This window comes from Felis catus, chromosome B4 (genome assembly GCF_018350175.1).
Source record: "Felis catus isolate Fca126 chromosome B4, F.catus_Fca126_mat1.0, whole genome shotgun sequence".
Classification (NCBI taxonomy): domain Eukaryota; kingdom Metazoa; phylum Chordata; class Mammalia; order Carnivora; family Felidae; genus Felis; species Felis catus.
In genome coordinates, this window is record NC_058374.1 from 111717717 (window position 1) to 111745190 (window position 27474).

Genomic DNA, 27474 nt, shown 5'->3' on the forward strand with positions numbered 1-27474 from the left:
CAAATCTAGTTTTATAGTTCCCCAATTAGCAATCTGGCATATGTATCAGCAGTTCTCAAAAGTATGGTTAACAGACCAGAACCATCAGCAACTCCGGGGAACTTGTCAGAAATGCAAATTTTTGAACAAGGCACCAAGCCTATCATCTTATCAAATAACAACTCTGGGTTGGGGCCTAGCAGTCAAGGTTTTTAAAAAACTCTCCAGGTCACTGTGATGCATACTCAAGGTTGAGAACCACTACTGTATATGATCAAAATTAGAAAATCTTCCTACTGTCTATGAAAATGAAAACTCCTTAGCACAGTATAAAAAGCTCAGAAGAGTTTGAGGTGCCCTAAAATATGCTCCGTTATCAACCTTTTCAAATTCCTCCTCCCACATTCACTTACACATACACTTCTGAAATTGGCCTAGACTGAAAAAAAGAAGTGCTCTTTTTTGTCCCTTTAGGACAAATCTCCAGATCATGAAATCCTAAAACTTTAGTGTTTTTGTGCTTCAGGTGCAGGCTGCATTTATTCATGGTGATACCTAACACATGGTGCATATTCAGTATGTTATTTGTGGAATGAAATTCCCAATGTATGAAAAATTTATCAACATAAAAAAAACCAAAAAACAAAAAACAATCCTTACCTCTCCTTTTTCATTTCGTATTCTTCTGTTGAAATCTTTACCTTCTAAGCATAGAAAATCTTCCCCAGGATGTAAAATACCACATTTGGTAGCAATAGCCCGAGCGGTATTAATATTATCACCAGTGACCATCCGCACAGTAATTCCAGCCCTCTGACACTTCCTTATTGCTTCTGGTACCTGGTTTACACAGAAAAAAAAAATCATATTATGAAAGAAAATTAATATTTCCGGGGGGGGGAACCCACTGCATAATGCATTACTGCATCGTCCCACAGATAATGAAAATTTAAATTTCATCTCAATATATTCAGTATTTCTTCAATTGTTCCCAATAATCTCTTCTTTCCTCTTCTACTTCCATAGTCCTAGTTCAGGCTTCATTTTCAGTTGTGATTCTATTTTATGTTTGCATTATTTATTTACCAAAGCCTTCTTAAAATGCTCCCCCTCCCCAACCATTATGCAGTTCTTTTCTGGTTGGCTTTCTACCTTTCTGGGTTTACTGCCCAGACCACACCACAGTAAAATGCTGATGTATTCTTGAGAGTATAGTATGGGTGGCTCACTTCCTGCCCCCTGCTCCCCCCACTCCTTATCTTCTAAGGATGACTTTACCTACTCTTGTAACTTCAACTGTCATGTATGTGCTAATAACTTTCAAATTTACATTTTTCTCCCACCTCATTGTGAGTGCTGGGTTCATAATTCCATCAGAGAAGTGGACATTGGAATTTGGGTGTCCAAAAAGGGGACGATGTTTCTTAAACCTATGTATCTAACAGAAACCTAAGGGCCATCATCATGACGTCTTCCATTTCCTTTATCCTATCCATCTTTAAAGGACAGGGAATCTTGTGGATTCTACCTCAAACCTTCCCTGCACCTTGTTCCCTCTACCTGGTATCCTTGTCTATGTTTGTTCTTCCTGTAAAACATCTGATAGACTTGACAGAATTATTCTTCTAATAGATTTTCTTAAAATTATGTGATGATTCCTCTACTATTATACTATAAACCACAAAGTTCTTAGTATAATAAAGTATCACACTTGAGCCTCAGAATAGTTTTCCAGTTTATCTACAATTCTCCTCTACTACACAACTTGACGGATGAATAATCTATATGTTGTTTCTGTGTCTCTGCTTCTAGCAATTCCTTTTGCCTACAAAATCCTTCCCTACTCTTCTCTAACAGGAAATCCATACTGATCCCTCTAGAGCAGAGGATGCAGATGCAAATGCAAATGCCTACAGAGCCATGTGGGTAACATAAATGAGGAAAACACTCTCACAGTTACAAACCCCAAACTAATGCCTCATGAGAGAGAGATTCCGCTCCAGCTTGTTTTCACTATGGTGGAGTAAGCATCTAATATTGATAGAACCTACAACTTCAAGAGAAAACAGAAAGCTCGATTTGTGTATGCTCTCTCAATACATAACTCTTTAAACACACACACACACACACGGTCCAAGGAAAATTTGACTGAAGGCTAAATTTGGTCTGCAGGCTGACAGTTTATGATTTCTTTTATAAATACAGTTTAAATGTAATGTCTCTGGAAGCAGCTTTCATGGCCTATCTACACAAAATTGTGTCTTTGTATAGTGCATACCTCTATCTACACAAAACTGTGTCTTTGTATAGTGCATACCTCTATTTAAAAAAGAAATCAAAATTTGATTTTGAAAACAATGGTTTGCTGTATAAATGTAATATATATTTGGATATCTTATTGGAGATAAAAAAATAACTCAAGATTGTCTACCCAAGAACTCACTGATTGGGTGCTATCCCAAGATCATTTGAAATAGGAAGACAATGAATAAGAGGAAGAAGCTGCTCTCAGGTTAAAAAGATGTGGCAAATAATATTTAACAAGGACAAACTAACATTTATTGATGGCCCACTAACCACACCAAATACTTCCACTCAAAGCTGACAAACTACCTCCACTTTTAGAGATAGGAAACTGAAGAGAAGCCAATTACCACGTTCAAGAACCTATGCAAATGCAATAAAGCTGGATTTATTCTAGATACCTGATTTATCAAAATTCTCTATATCAGAAATGCACAGTCCAGAATACCCACCAAGAGAAAGCTGTTGTATATCACGTTGTCTCACTTTAGTCTGAAAGTACCTATCTCATTTGGTGATACTAAAAAAATTAAGTGCCACTTACATGTTTAAAAAAAGATGAAACTCTCCCATCAACCTCAATGCCAAGAGCATGATAAAAGCCATATATTTTCCAAAGGACAAAAGTTGTAGACACCTGATTTAATACTACATTTAGGTAAGATTTAAGGCATAAATCCATGAATAAAACTTTGGTTTCCCTTTGACCAAAGGTTGGGAAACATTACCCACCTGTATATTTCATAAGCATTTGAAACTCTAAAACCCCAAATGGAATTTACCTTGATCTCTATATAGGCTGTTTCTGATTCTCTTATTCCACCGGTAGTACCATCACCCAGTTATGCAAGCAGACTGTCCTCTATAGGGCATCTAATTGTAGAGCTATACTTTCCCCAGGAGATCTCTGGGAACCCCTCATGTGGATATCCCAGCCTAGGCCACTTTCAGGCTACTAGGTCCAAATGCCCACATGACATACATTTGGATGTTTCAGACACCTCAACAATGTCAAAAACAGTATATCCCAACCCAACAGATTCATTCCTATTGGTTCTACCTCCATTTACTTTGAAATCATCCTTTTCTTTTCATCTGCCCTGCCACACTATGTGAAGTGCTAAGCATGACCATCTCTTGCCTGCGATCACTGCAATAATCTTCCGGCTTCCCTGCTTCACCTCCTCTGTTTCTTACACAGTACCCAAGATAGTCTCTTAACAACACAAATCATGTCACTTCCCAGCCTGAATTACTTCCCACTGAGTTTCAGAATACAATTCAGAACCCTTATTGTCTTTATAAGACCAAAGATAATCCTACCTGCCCCTTCTTGTCCATACTTCTGGCCATACTGGCCTCCTTTCTATCTTTGAAATGGCTAGGACTTTCTCACCATCAGGCCTCTCTGTATTTTTGGTTCCGTTTGCCTGGAATATTCTTCTCACAACTATTAAAATGGCGGGCTCACTTTCAGCCATCAGATCTCAATACAAATGTCTTATCTTCAGACATTCTTAACGTGGTCTCTCTGTTACCTATTTCATCACCCTGTGCCTATCCCTTGTAGCTCTTTTCACACTTGTAATTGTCTTATCTGATATCACCCTCCCAACTACCCCCACATGCCAGTCAGAATATAAAGCCTTTGAGGGTGGGGACCAAGCCTTATTCCTCACAGTATGTATTTTCTCTTGGCATAGTAAGTACCTATTATTTTGTCTGTTTGGCCTCCTTACTTCTCTAGAATATAAACTTCATGACAATTTTGTGTACTGCAGTATTTCTAGTTCCTAAAGAAGTACTTGGTTCTACACATTGGGTGCTGCTGACAGTGAGGAGCCTGCTTGGGATTCTCTCTCTCCCCCTCGTTCTCTGCCATTCCCCTGTTCATGTTTTCTCTCTCTCTCTCTCCCCCCCCCCCCCCACACACACACCCTTCTCATAATAAATAAACTTTAAAAAAAGAAACATTTTCAATATAAAAGAATATATATATATGGCATAGTGGTCTTTTAAGAACATGTGTTTTAGACAAAGCCAAAATTTGAACATATTAGTTCTATGGTCTAGAGCTAACCTCTACACACCTTGACTTTTTTTCATCTGTCAAATTAGACTAATAATTAATAGAGGTGAACATGAAATAATACATGTAAAGCAGGTGGCACAGTATCTGGCACACAGTAAGAATTCAATAAAAAGATGCTATTGCTTTAGACAAAGTTGGGGCTCATGTTGTTTACGTGTTTGCTCATTCCCACCCAAGAGTGACTTCTTTGAGGCCGGGGAACAAATCTCAAAAATCTTTATGTCTACAGTACCCTAGCATAGTGACTGGCACACAGCAGTTGCTCAATAAACTTTAAAATAAAAAGAAGAGAAACAAAGTCTAGAGATGCATGCTGTCCAGTATGGTAACAAGATGTTTCCATTCAAATTAAATAAAGCTTAAAAATTCTGTTTTTCAGTTGTACTAGCCATACTTCAAAAACTCGTAAGTCCCATGTGGTGAGTGGCTACTGTGTTGAACAACATCTAGAAAACTTCTATCATCACAAGAAAGTTCTATTGAGCAGTGGTGGTCTACAAACTATGAAAGCACATAATTTAATGCATCTATTATTCAACATAAATATGATTGGAAAAACCTACTGAGTTCAAGGTACTGTGTTAGGTTATGGTGCTATCAGTACGTAAGATCCTCAAGGGAAGCGGTCTAATTAAAAACTGTACATGGGGGTAGGGGGCGGCGCCTGGGTGGCTCAGTCGGTTAAGCATCTGACTCTTGATTTCAGCTCAGGTCATGATCTCGTGGTGTGTAAGGTCAAGCCCCGCATCGGGCACTGTGCTGTCAGCAGAGGGATCCTCTGCTTGGGATCCTCTCTCTCCCTTTCTCTCTCTGCCCATCCCTGCCATCTCTCTCTCTCTCTCTCTCTCTCACTCAAAATAAATAAACTTAAAAAGAAAAAAACTATACATAGGTAGCATATGCATCACAAGCACTATATTTTCTTCACCTTTTGGACTGACACAGAAAAAAAAATTAAATCACAAACACCAAGAAGGTTACTAGAAAAGTGGCTGTAGTCAGTGCCTAGATGCCCTGGGGTTGAGAGATTCTGCACATGCAGAGCACGGAACGGTTCACCACCTCGGGTCTCACAGGGTCTTCAATCCCCACAACAGCAATGCACGTAAGGCCGGTGACAATATCATTTTCATTATCCCACTCGGGTTCTGGTTCTCCTGCTGGGAAATCTCTGAACGCAAGACATATGGTTCTCAAGCCTTCTGAAGCCATCGGTTCAATCACTGTTTTTACAATATCATCACGGTCCCTTGGTCTGAACACTTTTGCCTCACCATTAGCACTCAAGATTTTGAAACACCTAAAAGGAAATGTTGAATCCAAACATCAATAATTAACAAAAATAATGGTTAATGCCACTTAAGTGAATGGGAAGGGCTAGAAATCATGGGATCTGACAACTGGAATTTAGAGAAATTATGTATGCTGCATTTCTACATACTTAAATTACATTCACTTTTCACCCTCCCCTTTACAAAAACAGTTCTAAATTTTTATGGTTCTCATTTGATAGTTCTCCACTTTATCAGTTACTCTAGATATTCTCTAAACCTTCTCTTTTGGAAACGCAAGGCTTTTACATTTTTGCAAAGAACCCCTAGTGGCAGAAGAGGATACACGATACACCTGTCCATTCTGGTACAGAATGAGGCATTAACTTTAACAAAAAAATTCACAAATATTCTTCTTTTAAAGTAAAAAGCCAAGTTCAATCAACCCCTTACCTGAGATGTTGTTTCATCACCTATATTGTTTTAACCATGAAAAAAAAAAAATAACTTGTTGTTAAAATAAGCATTCTATTGGAAGGAGAGAGATAATGCCAAAATAGTTTCAATTTCAGTGACACTAACTACAAACTTTTAATTATGTAGTAAATAAAGGTCACACTATGTACTTCCCTATTTAAAGTTTATTTTTCATGACTCCTTTCTCTGCTCCTCTCCCTTGGTGATGCGACCTCCTCCTGTTCTAGGCAGGTGACTGTCAAATCCACATCTTCTGTTTTGATGGTTTTCCAAAGCTCTCCATCACTGCTCGGGAACTCCATTCAGATGCTGTACCAACACCTAAATCTACTGCATGCAAGTCTAAACGCTGCCTTTTCAATATTAACATCAACGTCAGCCCAGTAATTTCAATGTAAATCTTAAATCTCACCTGAACACTTCCTTTTTCCTCGCCACTTATATATGATCAGCTCCTGAGTCTCCTCTGTTTGTCCTTGTAACAGGCTCCTGAATGGTACCTCCTGAATGGTGCCTCTTCTTTCTGTTCCCCCCTGCTACTGCCTTCTTCAGGCTCTTACTTTGAGCTACAGCTATTGTAACAGCTTTTTAATTAATATGTCTCCAGTCCATCCTTTCTTTCCCCCCCAACCCACCTTACTCCCTGATGATGGAAAACATACTCCAGTTACATCATCTGGCCCACTTCCTTTTTACTGCTCAGCCTAAGGTGTAAGAGCCCCATGACAAAATGTAGGACTAGTTACTGTATACTTATTATCTATCAGACTCCTAGCTAGATGGTTCACATGCATCATTTTATTTCACCGTTGCAGAGTTGGTGGTCAAAAAGCCTGATCGGTTTTGATTCAAAAACCTCCCTGTACCACCTATCTGGTATTCAGCAAGCCATGGATGAGACAGATTTCTAAACTTTCATACTGAAATCAGATAACCAAGTGTACATTTAAGGGAAGAAAGCTCTACGTGGCGTGTGTGTCACAAAACCCATTATTACCCAGCTGAACTGTGCACCTAGATACCTCCCCAATATGGCCAGCATATTCCCACCTCCTTCCCTTTGATGCGGCTTCCTTTCCCTTCGTGCTCTTACTTTATGCCAAAACCTTTCTAAAGTGCCACATGTTTGGAATAAAAGACTCTTAAAGTTAATCCTACTTCTGAGATTTCTTAAAAAAATAACGAAGTGTCACATCCTTCTTAAGAGTATGAACTCATCCTAAAACTGTACCTATCTGTCATATGCTGCCTTTTCAGTGATTTATTTACAGACCTGTCTCTTAAACTTGTTAGAGTACAATCTGTCAAGTATTCATTAAGGTTAATGCTGGATTATAATCTACACATAAGCAAATTAAAAGTAAAAATTTTTTAAATGTTATAATTTCAAATGAGCTTTAATTTTCCAAAGCTGCTTTTAAATTGGTTTTAAATTCTCTACTTCTCTCTGGAATAAAGGAAACCAAAATAATTTCAACACCTGTAATAACATATAAACACCAGAGAAATTATACATAAATGTGTAATGTCAAAACTGAAACTACTGCTCTGTAAAAGGACAATAAAAAAGAAAGATAATGACTCAAAATGACAGGAGATATTTAAATATGACAATGCAGCAGCATAAATACGAAACCTGATTGGAGAATTCTCAAGATCTACTAGTTTTAATGCTTTGCTGTTCTAAAAACTAATCTATAATTCATCCATCACATTTTTCGAGTTCACTATCTACAATGCTGCGTTGAAGATGTAAACTTGAGTTTTTCTTCCCAGGAGGCTTTTATTTTTCATGATCCTCTATAACCACGGAATCAACATGTCTAAAAACAAAGAGCAAGGTTTACTTTATAAAGTCCACCAGATTGAAAGTAATGGGCAGAGTTTCCCTATAGAAAAATACTATGAAATAAAAGAAGCTGAAGTATGAAAATGGCAGAACACCATGGGCAAGTATCTAGATACCGTTAAAATATACTGGAAAGCTCTGAGGTCCTATCAAATGCCTGATGTTCACAAAAAAATGAAATAGCAACAATAGCAACATAGTAGGTATTCCATAAAGCAACTATAGTGAGCAATTTATTCATCTAAGCATTTTACTCTTACTTTTTCAGAATTATCTCAGATGCACCCTTGCTGAATATTCGATAACTTCCATCTGAATTTTTCAGGACAGTACTCATGGACTTCCTAACAGAATTGAAGGTGTAGACTTTGTACAGTGCTTCTTCTGGGATTTCATTTCTAACATCCTGATAATCTCGTTTTAAATCCAAAAGAAGTCCCAACAAGGCACATTCAGTTTTATTACCAACATGACGAGGTAATCCACCCTCTTTCTCTGGTGGCTATAAGAGAAAAAGGTTTAGAAGCTAGTATCATCTTGTTTCTCTATGACAGTTTAATTTATAATGTAAAATAGAATGCGACATTCTAAAACAAAATTATATAGGAAACTTCTAATAGCAGCATTTCAAAGAGGGACACAAAAAGGTACAGTAGAAAGGATCTCTGGGGCAAGAATGACATGAATTCCAATCTCAGCCCTGCCAGTTACTAGCTATGTGAATTTTTGGCAAGTTACCCCACTGCTGTGGTCCTTGGCTTCAGCATCTGGAAAACAGGTGCACTTATGACCCAAGAATTAAGTGAGATAAGGCATGTAAAGCTTACAGTTGGTTCTTGACACATAGTGGGATTTCATAAATTTTAATTCCTTTCCTTTTCTCTTCCTGTTTCCATTGAACATTTACATTAACTCAAAATTCGGTCTACTTTACAAGTTTTTTAACTTAAAATAAAAGTAATGCATTAAAATAGATCACTGTTGCCTTAAACATACATAAAAGCTTTACTTCTTCATAGTATCTTCCCAAATACCACCTTATATAATTGCCACTGCACTAATAAGGGCAGATGTGATAGTCTTTACTTAACAATTGAAGAAAGTGAAGCTCGGACTTTTAGCTAGTAAAAGGCAAAGCTAGATCTAGAACCAAGATCCCATAACTTTTCAGTCTAATAATCTAATTCATGCATATCTTCACTAGACAACTTGCAATATCAATTTTGTTCATGGTCTTCCTCCATAAATCAATAGAACACATACCAACTCAAGCAATTTCATACTTCATGTTGTAAATAACACTTTTAACTTGCAAAGTTAAAAATATTTTATTTTAAGGCAGCACAAAGTCTAGAATTACTTTACTGAGTTAGTTTCAAAAGGTCTAAGGATGACCTCAGGGGTAGGATCTACTGAGAAAGCAAAGAGAGCATATAGCAAGCATATATAAAAACATACTCAGTTGAAATCTGGCTTCAAAATTTTCTCTAGAAAATTCTACAGTAAGATAATCTGGACTTTCACAAAATAGGCTTAGTAAGAATTTAAAATTAGTAACTTGCTCTGGTTATAAGTCTTGACAGTTTCTAAACATGGGACATTCAAAACATAGGAGGAAAATACAAGTAAATAGAAGATATAAGTCCATCAACAGATCTTACTCATAATACAAATTGTATCAAAGAAACTTATATTAACTGAACACATGACTTTTAAAAACATAACATAATTCAGTTCTTCAATTTATATATAATAAGGGTAGGTCTGAAGAGCTACATATAGTCTAATCATTACACATTTAAAAATTAATTTTCATATATAAATTAATTATTAAAGAAACCTTACCAATATTTTTGATGTATAAGCACAATTCACAGAAATCCCTGTTACAAGATAGGACAAAATATTTGGTGGAATAGCTTCTGGTTCAGGAATCTTTTTATAATGTTTTTCATTTATGTAAGCTTGAACAACTGTCATCCTGTTCATTGTCAATGTCCCTGTTTTATCTGAACAAATAGCTGTAGCGTTTCCCATGGTTTCACAAGCATCCAGATGCCTTACTAAGTTATTGTCTTTCATCATTTTCTATGGTGATAAAAAAGAACAAAAACAAAAACCTAGTTAAGCTACATACAAAACTAATCACCTCATTACACAAAATTGTAAAATGCTTTAAAATAAGAACAAAAACTCCCAGCTACATACAAATACACAGTATAAAGCACCAACTGGAAGAATTTTAGTATATTTGACCTATTCAAATAAAGCTAAAGATCATACCAGTTTTCTGTGGTTTCAATCTTCTTTTTTTTTTTTTACCACGATATAACATAATCTGGTAAATGAATACAGATACCTGTACTCATATGCAAATCATGTTGACTATATGCCCCCAACAGCCTCTGTAAGTGTCTTCACATTATAAGAGCATTGACAATTTGTATTCCCAAGTACAAAGGTACTTACAACCTTGTAAAAAATATATTACATTTAAGGATTAAGTCTCCTTACAAAGTGGAAAGCAAATCACCAAGGAAAAAGTAGCTTTATCAGTTAAAATACAGAGCCTGTGGGCACGCAGTTGTTTCATTTTTTTTTTTCCCTTTTGACTCTGATAGATTGACATAACAGATCAAAACCAGAGTGGGTCTTTTTTATCCTTTCCATATACTAGACACCTGGTATTCTCATCTTAGGATAATCTCCTCCTCTAATTTACACGAACAAAAATACACACTTTCTAAACAACCAAGAGTTTTCACAGTAGCCTCAAAAGGCATTCGAATTAAAATGCTTGATATTTCATTCTCAAAAATGAAGAATGGGTTAAAAACCACACAGAGCTGTTTTACCAAGTATGTTCTGTGACTGCTAACATGCTAGATACTGCAAGAACTGGTTCCTGGAAGAAATAAAAATGGGGAAGAAAAAGGTGTACCCTCTGAAATTACTTACGATTTGCATTAATATTGATGCAAATATTAATACTAAAAAAACTAAGTTCTACAGTGAAAAAAAGTTGTTTCACTTTGCAAAGTACTAACAAAGCATCCATAAATACGACACAGCTCCGTGAAAAAGAGCAGTAATTGGTAACATTTGGGCTAAACCGTTAATAAAAGCCTAAAGAACAGTAGTTACAATGCTCTTACTCATTTTCTATTAAAGAAATGTAAATTCTGCCTACATCTTTTGATCAACTGAAAAATTAATGTTATTGGTGACTATCAAAATGAACTGGCAGTACTGATAAAATGATCATCTAAAACTTATTTACCCCAATTATTTCAAAATATCAAAAAACAGGACAAATAGATGATTACACTTCATCACCCTGAAAACGTTTACTATTTTATTTTTGAAACGGAAGATGTTAAATGGCTGAAAAGAAAATAAACCCAAACAGTAAGCAAAATATTCTTATCCTAATAGGCTTATTGCAAAGCATGCTGGAATACTGAAGATCAGAGCGCTAAAGCTGAAACTGTTTCTTCTGTTGTTCATCACCATCACTACTGCTTAAGGAGAAGAGCTAATTAACATCAGAAAATTGACAACAGAAGCATTCTTCCATTAAGTATAATTTTACCTGCAAGTCATTTTGAAAGATCAAAATTATCCAAACTAAACCTTTCTAAAAACCCAATCCACCATTTCCATTTAAGATATAAAACTAATAAAAATAAATTAATAATTGTCAACCAGATGATGACTTTAGTAAACAGTAGTTGGCAAAGGTGTCAAAGCTCAGGTTTAGAATTCTACCTGGAAAACAAGAATCGAGCTTCCAGAGGTGACACCAGGAGACACCTGAATAAAGTAAGAGCAGATGATCCACGGGAAGAACAACTGGGCCCTGAAGTATGTGACAAACTACAGGGGGGCTGGTGACGCTGGACCAGAGGGACAGAGGTACAAGATGAGCACCGAGGGGTCAGCAGGGCCACACTGCCTGGGGCCTGCAGGCCACGGTGAGCTTGGATTTTTCTAAGTGTGACGAGAAGCCACTGGAGTTTTACGCAAGGAAATAACACGGGTGGATTATATTTTAAAAGGAGTCTGCCTACTGTGTGGAAGCTCGGCTATGTTGTGATGAGGGCAGAAGAGTGGAAACAAGGAGGCCTTACAAGCTTGGACTTGGAGAGAAGCCTCTTGGCTCTTGTCCCACAGGTGAATGACAAACACTTGAATTTTACAGATGGGAAAAAGGAGGCAATGTGACTTGCAACATAACTATCATACAGTGAAAATTAAACTAGAACTTTGCCTAGCAGGGTTGCACTGGGTGTCGTGTCCAGGCTGCCCTGGGAGGAAATACAGAAGTCTTGATGAACAGAGACCTTCACCTTGGGGAGTGGGGGGTGGGAAAGGGAGAGGGGGGTTGGGGAGGGGTGCGAGGGGAGGAGGAAACCTGTGACAACATTTCTAAAGGAAACTAAATTTATGGAAAGCTCCTACTTTCAGAACCAGGAAAAAGAGTAACCAGATGTGAATTTTCTCCACCAACTAAGGCTTTAAACTTAGTAAGTGTACTTAGCTCTTTTCTGCTTACCTTGACAGAATAAGCCAGGGAGATGGTGACTGCAAGTGGAAGGCCTTCTGGCACGGCGACCACTAAAACTGTAACTCCAATAATGAAGAACTTCACAAAATATTGTATATAAATTGGCGTGCACTCGGCAAGCCATGGTCTCTTCTGAACCCAGAACGTATCAATTACAAAATATAACACTAGAATGATAACTGTGATGGCAGACATCAACAAACCTTTCAGTATATAAAAAAAAAGAAAGAAAAAAGAAAAGAAAAGAAAAGTTGTGATTATTTCAGTAGTCCAGACACTACCCACTGCCAATTACATATTAGCCACTGGAAGAATTACCATGGGTTAGATAATACTTACTTTAAGTTCTTTGATAAACTGTTACCTTTTTGTTTTGTTTTTTTTATACCTAACTCATCATTCAGCATTGTCAGATTTAATTTCTGCTTCCAAGTCTAGCCCTGTCCCCGGGAGAACTGGTAGAAAAGCATTTATGATTCTTTCCTAGACTTAATTGTATCTTCAGCCTTCTACTAAAGCTAAGACAAAATAACAGGCAATGACAAGGAAACACCAAAAGCTTAGAATAAGCGGGCAGTTTACATGTTGTCAACTGCTTAATGCTGAAAGAGAAGCTGATCAATGGGGAGACTTGGAATTAAACATTCAACTCTATTTTTTATTAAAAAAATACATTCTCTGAATTATTTTTTTCATCTATCCTTAGTGCTTCATTAAGTTAAAAAACCAAGAGTTAATCATGTTTTACAAACCATTTCCCTATTTTGTGGACTATGTAGCCTTTTACAAATGAATATTAAAAGATAAGACAAATCCACATATCTGCATCTGATAATCCAGCCCAGTGTCTGCTACCTGTATCACCACCATCTAAAATCCACCCTTTTCCCCAACATGGAGTCCATATTACCATACGGCTATATGTTACAGAAAGCAAATATTTGCTATTGGAAAACAAACTTATTGAGAACAGAAGCAAAAACCTCACTTTTTCCGACATACTCCTAAGAAGCAGAATTATAGAATTTAAGTGATTTTAATAAAATATGCTGATTTATCCACATGTGATCTTTCATACAGATGATACTGTTGGAGGGCATGCTCTGTTTTTAGCTAAAAGCTCTGCTTCCGCTTTTTCTCCCCCTAAAGAGTGTAACAGGTGTTTTCTAGGGGTGCCTGGGTGGCTCAGTCAGTTATACATCCAACTTCAGCTCAGGTCATGATCTCACAGCTTGTGGGTTCAAGCCCCGCGTCGGGCTCTGTGCTGACAGCTCACAGCCTGGAGCCTGCTTTGGATTCTGTGTCTCCCTCTCTCTCCGTACCTTCCCCTGCTCACACTCTGTCTGTCTCTCTCTTCCTCTCAAAAATAAACATTAAAAAAATTAAAAAAATAAAATCGTAACAGGTGTTTTCTAGTGAAGATAGTAATTTAGTAAATTTCAGCTTCAGCAGGATGGTGCTCCAACTAATCCATTCAATTTAACTAAGCTGTAAGTTTTAGAAAAATATATACCAAATTTTTTTCATCGTCAGTAAAAAGATGAGAAAATGGGTGGTGAAATTTCTTTTTATTAAAATGTAGCTGGGTACCTGTACTGAGTATCTTAACAGCCCTCTCTCTATTGCTTCCAGAAATCCTGAGAAATTCAGAGATGAGAGCATGGGCTTCTGAATAAACTGGGCAGACTCGGGTACTAATCCTAACCCGACCACTTATTAGCTGGTTGACAGAGGACACCTCCTTCCACGTGAGATGGGGTAAGAGCCCCCCAAGCTGCCATGATATTGTGAGGATCTGCAAGAACTCAAAAGACCTGGTATATTGCGGATAAAAGTGAAAATACTTTTTAGCTCCCCTTCCACTCACAAAAGCAATGATTTGTAGCCTTAAGTGGGTCAAAAGACGATTTTCAAGCATAAAGCCAGTATATTTTAAAAGCAAAACACCATATTTTCTTGTTTATCATACCTGCTTTGCCAATCTGAACAGCCAGCTTTGTAAGCTTCCCTTGTAAGACAGATTTTTCCTTTTTTGGCAAATTTGCTTTCTTTTTGTCTTTTTCATCACCATCTCCACCTTCTTCACTCTTCAAAGGCTGCATTTCCATGGCTGCACCATCCTGGGCTTTTGCTACATTTAAGAGCAAATATAACCTCACTACATTTTAAACGCACCCATAACTACTAATATTTTGAAACAATTTTGAAACAAATCAGTTTCATATAGGAACTAGAAAAGATTTAAACACTCAGCTTCGTGTATGCAGGGTTGTATGTCTTACTTTCTCTGGCATACAGACAAATGTACGCCAGAGAAAATAAGACAATAGTGACACTAGGTTGCGAGTCTTCATACCAGACTTGAGAATGTTGTGCCGGTAACAGGGATGAGGCATAAGAAGAAACATAGTCCTTAAACCGAGAACTAAACACCAAACCATTTCTCTTCCCCTGTGCTGTGTTTGATAAGACTTATCCCAAACACTATAAAACCTGCCCACGTGTGACCATAATGGAGAATGTTATGTATAACCACACAGATAGAGAAACGTACTTGTGTTTACAAATCTAAATAAATGCAAAAAACCATTTAGGTTGTATACTTTGTTTCTTACAGTTTTCCTGGCAATAATATAGTAACCAATGCTAAAATACTTGACTTAATACTTGCTTAAGCTGAGAGTTACCTCACATCTGGATTTTTCTAAGTTTACTACCACAAATCACAGTTAAAATCTTATTACCATTGTAAAGGCAGCATGACTAAGGCACTGGCAGGAAGAGGTGTTAATAACCCAAGTTAACATAAACTGATTGCCCTTGCTACCCGTCTCCTACTTTTGGATAAATACAGTCCACGGTAGATACATTTTTGGATACAATGAAAACAAGCTAACTGTACTTTTAATCCTTGCGAACTCACCTTTGTTGCGATTCTCAATAGCTCCATCTTGTTTCTTATCTGTAGGAACAAAATGGGAATTAAAGCTTTCCAAAAGAAATAAAGGCAGCCATGCTAAATTATGCGAAGGCAGTTCACATCTGTGTAACGGAACTGTTACACCACGGTGTGTGCTGGTACAGATTAGAAAGCATTTGGCCTGTAATGACCCGCTGGGTCAATCACTCCCCAGGCTCAACCGGAAGTACCCCAATACATTTTGGGGCACCTATTCTTGTTTGGATTCTCTGTAAGACTTTACTCCTTTATATGCTCTAATGAACCCAGAAATAGTACAAGAGGTTTCAAACTAAACACACATATAATTCTCAGAAAGTAGAAAACAGCAGGGGTAGAGGGGGAGGGAGCAATGCCATCAAGACAACAGGCACGCGAGAGAGCTGTGAGGAAGAGGACAGCAAACACCAGGTATACAAGACAGAGGAGATGCAAGTAAGTAAACCCGGAATGTGCATGTAAAGAATAGGCCAGTGAGGCCACCAGTGACGGGGATTCCCCAAGTTAGCTTAAATTTGGACAGAACAGAAAGATGATGATGTCTGCAGCAAGAAAATCATCAAGAAGGGAATGAGTCTACTGTTCGGAGCAGGCAGTGGAATACTGAAAATGGCAAAGAGGAGGCAGAGCCATTCGGCTAATTTTTCTTCCAACTTTTCTATCTAGAAGAGTGATCTTGAAACTGGGAAACGTGGAACAAATAGAAAGGAACAGATGCTCAAGATAGATGAGGAGACAGTAAGAGAATATCTAGCTACTTTCAACGAGCTCTGAATCTGGAGAGATACCAGACGGCTACATTCCAGACTAGGAAGGAAACACAGACAGATTACCCTGAACCGCTTTTGAGTAACGGCCAAAGCCGTCAAGGGAATGGAAGAAGGGCTGAAGTCCACAGACAGAAAAATGTCCTGTTCTGTGAAGAAAACAAATGAGTAACACAAATGAAGAAAACAAAAGAATAAAAAATGATACACAATGAGTTAGATGTTCATTCCTGGGAATATTTTTGATCGGATTAACAAAAAAACAGAGGTAAAAGATCTCAGAAAAAATAGCGTTTATTGGAAAAGACACTGTGGGGTGAATTAAACAAAGTCATGATACAAACTTCCCTTCCTTTTCAAACAGGGTTCCACTGACCTCAGACTCCTATAAATTAGGATGCAGCACAGTGTATGGTTAAGAGCACAGACTCTTGAGCCAAATAAGCAGGTCTGATCTGCCACTTACTAGATCTTTGACCTGGAGTAAGTACTTAACCTCTTTAAGCCTCAGGTTACTCATCAATAAAAAGAATAATGTCTTTCTGTCATATGGCTGGGAGTATTAAGGAGATAATGCACATAGCATTCAGTAAATGGCAACATTTAAGCTGCCTTCCACTCTACCTTAAACCTAGGGAGGTACAGCGAGGGCTGCCATGAGGACTGGGGACAGGAGAACTTACGAGGAGGGTCTTGTTACATTCATTTGCAGTCACCACTTTTCAGATACACTTTTGTTTGAACTAAAAATTTCAAAACTGAAGACAAAACCCAAAGAACAAAACATCCAAATATCAAAAACATGGTTTTAGTTACAGCAAGCCAAGGTTTTAGCAAGGTTTTTATTTTAGAAGAACTCAAAGCGCTTGTGTGAAAGAGAGAAATATGGGCTTACTATCTTAGGTAAAATTAAACAAATCCAAGTGGTTAAGCCACAGTAAACTGCTGTCAACCTGAAGAGAAAAACTTGTAGAGGAGCAAGTGGGAGAAAAGGGTAGTACAGCAGATACTTAGAAGCAGGCTGGGGAGGGCTTTTTCAAAAAAGTGACATGCCCCCAGCTAAGTAATTCTGAGCTGTCTCCTTACATACGACGGAGTTATTACTTGTGAGATCCTTGTGCATAAACTATGGTTATCAATTTCTGCTGAGGATAGATCACTTGTAGGGATAGCAAGCAGATACAATGGGTCAAGATCAAATTTCTAAAAACTTCCTATCTAACACTTTGGACTAAATGTAACAAAATAGACATAACAGGTGTCAAAGTAAAGTCTTCACCTTATATCCAAAAACCAGCTACTTAAGTATGGACTGGGAAATGTGAAGAGTAGAAAACCTGAAACAGATTAAAAGCTCACTGAGGCCAAAATGAATTTGCAGAAAATATAACCAAATAGGAAGTTAGAGTTTAATTCATTTTGCTGGTCAGATAATAGAAAGATGCTAAAACTAAAGAATAAACAGAACAAAGCCAATGAAAGTGTTCAAGGAGATGGTGAATTTGTCTGGCTATGGTAAAGGGGACTGACATAGTCACTAAAGGCCCCTGATCGACTGTAAAGTCAACAAGAAAAACTGAGAAATGGAGAGGACTCCACTCCACTCGAAAGCACTACAGTGCGTAATTAACTTTTTGTACAACTTTTCATATCAGAACTTCCTAAGAGAAGTGAAATTTTTGTACCAGTCCTTATAACCAGTTCCCTTATTTCCAAATACCGATTCTCAAAGAAAATTGCTTATCTTACTTTTCTTTTCCTTTTTCTTTTCATCTTTCTTCTCTTCCTCTTCACCTCCAGCTCCAAGTAAGGTAAAGATAATTCCAGTCTGAGAATTAACACCTACAGCAGTAACTACCATTCTTCCAGAGCCTTCCATTACATGAGTACCTATGACAGAAAATTCGTTATGGATTTTTTCCTCCCACTTTCATATTTCAAATTTTAGTCATATTGTCTTTAATATCTAGTATGTAACAAGATAAATTCAATAAGATATTAAATAAAGCCTAAATTCTTATGTTTAAGGTTTAAACTCTGTAATCCATGTTATACGAATTCAAAGCTCACTCCACCACTCATTTATCGCCATGTGATATTGGGCAAATTATAATACCTCAATTCCTCACCCATAAAATGAGGATAATAGTACCTGCAGTTGATAAAAACAATGAGAGTCAAATAAGCCTACAAATAAATGTAAAGTGCTTTGCACACTGCCTGGAATTCAGGGGGGTTCAAGGAATGCACATTATTTTTAGTTATAAAATTATTACAGTGATCATTATTGACATTTCTCTGAGAAAAACAAATGTCCCATTTACCACACCCAACCCCAAACCTGTACCTAAAGCCAGCTTTCATCCCAGCCAGTCTACATTACTGCAACAGCCTCCCAGCTAGTCTCTGTCTTTCCAGTTCATCCTGGAATCAGTTTTAATTTTCCTAAAATGTGAACGTTATCATAATTGTCTCATGGCTCAAAAACCTTTGATTCTGCATTGCCTACTGGATTAAGTCCAAGGTCTTCACCTTGAGACCAACCAACCTTTCAAACTTTCATCCACTACTCTAACATAAAATTCCATTATAGAAAGCCTGGGAACAAAGATGGGAACACTGACTGTATTCTGACAATCCCTTACAACAATCTTGCAAGATGTTAGGCATTATTATTCCTATTTTCCCAAAGTTACACAACTATTAAGTGGCAAGACAAAGATTCAATCCAGTCCTGTCTGGAGACAAAGGGCATATTCTCCAACCCTCTCCAAAGGGTACTGTTCTCCAACTTGTACATCCACATCCCTGCATCTTTCCTTACTAATTAAAAGACTTCTCATCTCTCTACTGCAATATTTTTGTGAATTTTAAGTAGCTTTCAAAACCAACTCTTTTTTCTGAACTCTCAACAGTCTTCTTTATAGTTATCACATATTTCCTTGATCTCCTAGTTTACAACCATGTGGAGGATAGGTCCCATAGCCCCTATCACCATCTAATAGGCCAAGTCAATACACTGAGGTTATTTGTTAAATAAAGTCATAAAGCATATGTACTTATTCCAGAAGTTATAAACTTATATTTGTCTATTAATTACTGGGGAACTTCTCCAATGTGAATTTTTTAGGCCTTTGGTTTTCTTGCTTTTTAAAAAAAATCTCTATTCTGAATATTTCACTAATTATTAGCTTCTCTGCCAGTGAAAAGGCAAGGGAAACAAGAAATGAAGTTCAAGATAGTGAAATAGTATTTAATGAGGAACTTCTACATGTAAAAGACAATTTCTTTCTTCTGACAATTCAGGCTTTTGGCAGATTTCAATTTTTTATGTTCTGTTCCTCCTTACCACAGGTAATCAGATGATGGCAGTTAATGTGCTCAGGCAAAGTAAACAGTTTTTGTTCTGGTCATATCCCCACGGCTAACTGAATAACTGCCTTTAAAAATCTAAATTTAAAAAGCCAAGAACAGCAGTGAGAGATGGCATCATGAGAATAAATTTAAAAATAAATGCATTTTATGTTTTTTATTACATTTTTGGAATAGGGAAATAAATGCAGAAAAACTTTCCCACCCACATTACGATAAGGGACTCTGCAAAGTTATTTCAGTCTTTTCTTAACCATGGAAAATTTACAGAGTTTTTGTGGTACACTTGGTGTGTTAGGGACCTGAGTCGACATAAAGCTTACTAGCAATCTCTGTTAAAATAGAAAAGGACCAACGTTCAGTTAAAGAACATCAACCTGAAGAGCTAATAAGCACTTTGTAAATGAGCTGGATGTACATAAAAGTCCATGCAGTATATATGGCAAAATGGCAAGAATACCATCTCAGGTTGCCAAATATCATGGTCCAGACAGTCTACGGTGGTTAAGGTATGATTTGATTGCTTCCCTTCCTTGGAAAAACTACAGATTTTTATTTGGTTAATAATTACAGTTTCTTAGAGGTATAGCAAGGAATAAGTAAAATGAGTATACGTTATACTTAAATACACCATACTTACATATCCAAGAATATTTCCGTCTATTTGAAATGAATTACAACTACACGCATGTAAAGAAAAGGCTAAACAGAATGTTCTTGGTAGAGCAGGATTTTGAAGGTGTACGTACAAAATCCCAAGATATTTCTGAAGAAGTTAAGTCTGTTGTAATTGGGAATGCTACCCTTTTATAATGGTGTTTATAAATGCATACATATGTAATTACTCTGATTTTTAGTGGTAGGATGTTTTGCAATAAGCTTTTTAGGCACATGTTTGCCAGTCTTCAAAAGGTAATAGTTAAATTTAAATATACACCTGGAAGTTGTGATTCTCACTTAGCTGATTCTTGTCACAGTGACTCTGGTTTCAGTGAAGCCATGTTCAATCAATCAAAATATAAAATTCACAAAGAACTGACAAATTATAGCTGCCAAGTTATTATACAGTTAATTCAGCAGAAATCTCCTTACACTGTATAAAATGTTAGCCCTCCACTAACATCTGAAAATGATAATAGAAGACAAATAGGCAACCTTCTGCTTGTTCCAAATTCTGGTATAATTTGATCTAATAAACACATGTAAACAACTGTCCTACAGGCAATTTTGTAAATTCTATAGAGAATACTAGAAAATTAAGAATAAAAACCTGGAAATCCAACGTAAAAGAACTGGCATACTTTTGGAGGCAAGCTGTGGTACTCTTGCTTCCTCTCACGTGACATTTTAGAAGGCCGCCTGTGAATCTTCCCATCATCCCTTCCGTTTCATCTCTCATTAACCTCAGGTCAGGCTATCACAGTTACTGTTACAAGAGCCTCCCAAGTTGACACCCAGCTCCCCATTTCAAATAGTGCCCTCACCTGTACCAATCCTCTTCATTCTCAGAACATGTCCTACTTGTGTGCAAATTCAATCCTCCCTAGTACATGTGGTGCTACTTCTGGGCCTACTGTTGATTAGCCATGTGATCTTCAATAAATAGTTTATCTCATATTTATTCCTTGACAGTTAAATGCGGGAGTCGGATTAGACAAATTTTAAGGATTTTATCGGTTCCTTAAAAAAAAAAACACAACAAAACCCTATCCTTTATAGATCACCATAGACAGTTCATTAATTTGCTTTAAAAATACAATCATTCTGGGCGACTGGGTGGCTCAGTCGGTTGAGCGTCTGACTTCGGCTCAGGTCCTGATCTCGCTGTTCACGAGTTTGAGCCCCACATCAGGCTCTGTGCTGACACCTCAGAGCCTGGAGCCTGTTTAGATTCTGTGTCTCCTTTTTTCTCTGCTTCTCCCCGGCTCATGCTCTGTCTCTCTCTTTCTCTCTCAAAAATAAACATTACCAAAAATAAACAATGAAAAATAATCATTCTTTAATTTTACACATCAATAGGCCTTAAGAATAATGTAATACAGGAAAACACAACAGAAGTCATCAGGCTTATATTTTAGTTTTATCACTAACTAACATCACTGACTCTCAAAATCTCTTGATTTTTTTTTTTCATGTTCCTCATTTGTAAAATATGACTCTGGATTCAAAGACCTCTAATATCTCTGGCAATAAGATAATAATATCTCTGGCAACTTAGAGGAAAAAAAAACCCAAAACAACTCCCTAAGGATTATAAGGGTAGAAGCTAACATAAAATACAGAATCCTTCACCATGTAGGCTCTTAGGCAGAACTGTTTACTGACAGTGGAAGAGAAAAAAGTTCAAAGATACAAAAGCAATTCATACCTGATAGAAGTAAGGGATCCTTATCTAAAGACTTCTTGACATGATCAGATTCACCAGTCAATGAACTTTCATCAATTTTAAGATCATTGCCTTGAATTAGTATGCCATCAGCAGGAAGAAGATCACCTAAAACAAAGAGCAACTGTAATGCACACTGTAAACAAGATTACAATGACTTTACCTCTAACCTAAAAGGGGTTGCTCTTTTTCACTTACCGTATTTCACCTGAGCAATATCTCCAACAGTAATGTCAGCTACAGGTATCTGAATGACCTGACCACCCCTGATGACTGTGAACTTCTGTTCTTGTTCAATTCGACTCTGCAAACCTCTAAACTGTTTTTCCTTACTCCAGTCATTGAAAGCTGTTACTAACACCACACACACTACTGATAAGAGGATTGCAGCTCCTTCAATCCAACCAGTTTCACCTTCACCTTCTTCCTCTCCAACAGAAACTTCTCCACAAACTATATGAAAAGAAAGAAAATGCTTATCAAAAAAAGATTCTGAATTGATGGCAAAGACAAGCAGTAAGTTAATTATGATGTTTACATACCTTGCTAATTTTACTCTAAGTACCTTACTGAACTCAAAGCATTCCATAATGGCAAGAATGCAAACTACGTCAATTTCAAGTTCCCTGCATATGAAGATTCTCTCCCTCAGGACAGGGAGGCAATCTAGGGCACTAAGATAAGCATAAGGACACTGAGGAAGATTAAACCTCAGCCTCAAGGCAAGTTCTTAATCTGTCAACACCACCTACCCCAGAGTCCTGAGGATTAAACGAGAGAACATTTGGAAAGCAGGTAGACCAGTGACTGAGAAAAATGGTTAATGCTATTAATTATTACATATGTTAGACAAGATATACATGAAAACCCACGAATCATGCTTACTTATTATATAAATTTTACAGGAGTACAAGCAAAACTTGGTTTCCATAACATGAAAAGGTAAGCAAAGTGCTACTCAACCCAACTATTTGGGCATCTACTCTAGATGCCAGGCATAATTTTAGGATCTGAGGACATGGCAGTAAACAAGACCCAAGCTCCCTCTCCTCACAAAACCCATACTTAGATTGGTAGGTGCAGACAGTGTATGAAGAATTCACGTAATAAAACAAATAATCAATTTCAGATATGGTAAATGCCATAAAGAAAACAAAGGGCGGTGATATGCTATCAAATGAAGAAAGGAAGTAACTGGTTGTGTGAACACAGAAGGTCCTTCTGAGGTGTCCATGATGTTTGAGCTAGGAGCCAAGTGATAAAAAGGAACTAGCCATATAATTGCTTTAAAGCATTCCAGGAAGAGCATTCCAGGGAAAGATTAAAATCAGTAAAAAGGCTTTATGGCACAAAAAAGTTTACAGAAGAATGGAGGGGGGAAGAACCCCCCAAAACTCAAAATTTAAGGTAAAAAATATTGAAGAAAGAACAGTGAAATAGTGCTGTTTTGACTGCGGGTTATAATCTGTTTGGAGTCTAAAATCAATTCAGTGGCTCATGACTAGCATTTTGAAAAACGAAACAGAACAAAATAAAAAGGATATACGTATAATAAAGGTAAGCATTTTTTTCTTGAAAGTTTCCATTGGGTATTTACAAATTCACATGAATGAATAGGCTCTGCATTCCTCTTTAAAGTTCTTTCTTACTGAGGGTTGAGCTGAAAAGTCTGAAAAATCAGTGGTTCTCTTAGGACATGTAAAGCAGGAAAAAAATTATTCAGAAGAAAAGAATGAGTAAATGAATGATACTAGAAACGATTAAAGCATGTTCCAGAATACAGTGCATGAGCCAAAGAAATGATGTGAAGTATAAAGATGCTGAATAAAGAAAGACTAATCCAGGAGAAGTATGTGGGACAGATGAGGTCAGGGAAGACAGAGAGTAGAATAAAATCAACTGGTGGTGGTGAAATGGAAGGAATGATGAGATTAAAACAAAACAAAACAAAACAAACAAAAAAAAACCCAAAATCCTGAGGACCATCAGCAGGATTCAGCCATCAATAGGTACAAGAGCATGTTCTCCAAAGGAGATGGCTGGACAATCCATCGAGAGTGCTGGCTTCTCCATCCAAATATTAAAACCTCTCTTTGAATTACATTCAGGACGAAGAAATGACCACGTACCATTGTACACAATAACCAGTTAAATGAATTTATGGTTTACAATGTTCGAAACAGAAGTGGTAGGACAGTTTCTCCTTCCCCTTCCACCTGCCCAGAAGACTCGAGATGTACTCCAGGTAGACCAAATCAGGATGAGAGTTGAAATGCCATGTTGACCACTTTCACCAACTTGAAATATAGCTAAAATATTATCTTCCCAATGAAGCATTTCAACAGGTTTGATCTCATTGGTTAAAAATGTAAAAATGCAATACTTTCCAATAGTATGTAAGAACAATACATTGAAAGCAGAAGATGGACGGGGGGGCACCTGGGTGGCTCAGTCAGTTAAGTGTCTGACTTCGGCTCAGGTTATGATCTCACTGTTCATGAGTTCAAGCCCCACGTTCGTCTCTGTGCTGACAACTCAAAGCCTGGAGCCTGCTTCCGATTCTGTCTGTCTCTCTTTTCTCTCTCTGCCCTTCCCCCACTTGTACTCTCTCTAAACATTAAAAAAAAATTTTTAAAAAGAAGATGGAATTTACCAGTCATATGTCAAAAAAATTTTGTGTAACTGGTGGATGGGAGTGAAGATATCATTAGTGAGTACACTTCTTACATGTGGATTTACAAAATGTTGTAAGTTTCTTTTCAGCTGTGAGAAACATTAAAACCAAGTTCTAGGGGCGCCTGGGTGGCTCAGTCGGTTAAGCGTCCGACTTCAGCTCAGGTCACGATCTCGCGGTCCGTGAGTTCGAGCCCCGCGTCGGGCTCTGGGCTGATGGCTCAGAGCCTGGAGCCTGCTTCCGATTCTGTGTCTCCCTCTCTCTCTACCCCTCCCTCGTTCATGCTCTGTCTCTCTGTCTCAAAAATAAATTAAAAAAAAAACGTTAAAAAAAAAATTAAAAAAAAAAAAAACAAAACCAAGTTCTGAAATAAAGCAAACTCAGACCCAAATCAAGGGAAATCAAGGTTAAATCAAAATTATAAAATAATGTATATTCAATCAGGCTATCAATAATGATATTTTATGGTTACTAAACATCAAAATTTTAAACCTCATTTCATCTTTTTAACATTTCAGTTTATATTTTTGCATATGTTTAAAACTATACATATTATAAAGTATAAACATTATACATACATTATATAGATAGCTTTACATATATATAATTCATAAATGCATCCTTTGAATATATGCTCATATTTCTTCCTGATAAGGTATACAACCAAAAAAAGTTTAAAGATCAATGCAACAGAGATTAAGGGGAAAAGAATTATGAGACAATTATATCATTTTCAGCTTTAAATCTCACATGCATATTTAGAACTACATGACTAAATATTTCAAAAGAGAACATGAAACAAGTTGATGCCATATTTCATTTCATATATAGTTCTACCTTAAATTACAGATAAATTTAGAATGATTTTGAAACAGATGGTAGTAAAATACTTCCAAAAATTAAATCCTTTTCCTGCTGCTGATCGCTACAAATTTTTAGAGTAGCTGCAGTGAAAAAATAATTGCAAAAATCAAAGTTACAAAAGGACTGTCCTATACTTTCAGTAAAGTCGGAGTATAAATACAATAAAAATCTATTTAACCAAAGGTGTTCCCCTGTAAACATATTCACCTGAGAGAGATGCACAATCTAAATTCAGTCTGTGCTCTACCATAAGGCAAATATTCCATTCTTAAAATTCTCCATTTGGGCTATTTCTTGGATGGTGCATCAAGTATGTACATTAACAGTATAAAGAATCAGTTCTCAAAAAGTGTTGTCTAGGAACCCCAGGAGGATCCCCCAAGGTCAAAACTATGTAATAATACCAAGATGTAATTTGCATTCTATTTCAGGAATGTGTAGTGGAATTTTCCAAAGACTACACTACAGGTGCTAACACAAGACACTAAATGCAGAAGCAGATTATCTTCAATTATGCCAGACCTTAAAGAGATACAAGGAAATGAAGAAGACTGCTAATTCTCTCTTTATAATTTCACTTAAGATTTCATTAATAATTATAGCAATTATATTTATTATAATACAACACTTAGATACAACTTAAATGCACTGATACAGTATTTTTAAATTTCTCAATTTTAATTAAGAATACAGTAAATATCTACAGATATAGCTCATATAATCAAAATCTGTTTGTGGAGTCCTTAGCATTTTGAGTATAAAGGGGCCCTCAGACCAAAAGGTTTGAGAACCTTGGTATTATACTAGTAACTAAAGATGTGTTTATTGTATGGGTTATAATGCTTATTTTTATACTATCAGTACTAGTAAGAAATTTTGATAATATAGTCTATGACTACAGATTTACTACTTAGTGTTAAAATATACGTGATGAAAAGACACATGAAGTACACTAATAAATGTTAAAAAAATGCAAATACTAACATTTCACCATGGAACAAAAATATCTTTGTATGTTTTACTAACACCTTCTAGCAGATTTTGACTGTTTTTAAAGTGTCTTATGACACTGACAATTTTAGAGTATCTTCCCAGTTGGATCTAATGCCAGTATTCTCCTTAAGCAAATTTGGGAAAGGGCTTGTCACTACATCCTACAAATGAAGCAGTCCAAATTCCAAAAAGATTTGTCCTTGTTAGTAACAAAATCCATTCCTGTTGAAAATATTTTTCTTTAGTCTTCTTATAATCTTAGGGAAAAAAATGTTAAAAGTAAAGAAACATTTCATAATCTGCGAACTCGCTGAATTCTAGAATACCAATTCCCAATATTCTATAATGATAGTTGGGTAAATTGAACGCTAGAGAATTTACCTATATGTTGATGAACATGGTATGACCTTCCCTTTTCATATAAAACATTTCATATACACACAGTTACACGCCCTCGTGCCTACCCACATATGCACACATACACATACGTGAGTACCCACAGACATACAAAACATATTTTAAAATCTGGGAGAATATGAGAATGGTATAGCAGTAATCTCTAAGAAGTGAGATTTTCGGTGAATATTATTTCCTATGAATTGTCATTTTTCCCTCCTAATATTTCTACAGCAAAATATGTATTATTTATTTAATAAAAACAAAAGTTTAAAAAATAATTTGGCTCAATGTTGACAAGAATATTGCCTAAATTTTTTCTTATTTAGACAAGTGATTCTCAACCATAGACAATTTTGCCCCCTATCAGAAACCTGGCGGGGCACCTGGGTGGCGCAGTCGGTTAAGCGTACGACTTCAGCCAGGTCACGATCTCGCGGTCTGTGAGTTCGAGCCCCGCGTCAGGCTCTGGGCTGATGGCTCAGAGCCTGGAGCCTGCTTCGGATTCTGTGTCTCCTTCTCTC

The 27474-nt window shown here is 36.9% G+C and overlaps 1 protein-coding gene across 5 annotated transcripts in view; it reads right to left on the bottom strand.

The window, feature by feature from the left end:
• Positions 1-27474, bottom strand: part of ATP2B1 (ATPase plasma membrane Ca2+ transporting 1) — a 128566-nt gene that overhangs the window by 24282 nt on the left and 76810 nt on the right. For all 5 annotated transcript variants that reach the window (XM_019835324.2, XM_006933920.4, XM_003989101.5 and 2 more), the window contains exons 4-13: positions 22222-22476; positions 22006-22131; positions 18015-18155; positions 15463-15501; positions 14509-14670; positions 12528-12742; positions 9818-10060; positions 8233-8474; positions 5438-5675; positions 640-819 (exon numbers count right to left, since the gene is read on the bottom strand). In XM_019835324.2, the coding sequence (XP_019690883.1) occupies positions 640-819; positions 5438-5675; positions 8233-8474; positions 9818-10060; positions 12528-12742; positions 14509-14670; positions 15463-15501; positions 18015-18155; positions 22006-22131; positions 22222-22476 (1841 nt within the window). The remainder of the gene's footprint in view (positions 1-639; positions 820-5437; positions 5676-8232; positions 8475-9817; positions 10061-12527; positions 12743-14508; positions 14671-15462; positions 15502-18014; positions 18156-22005; positions 22132-22221; positions 22477-27474) is intronic.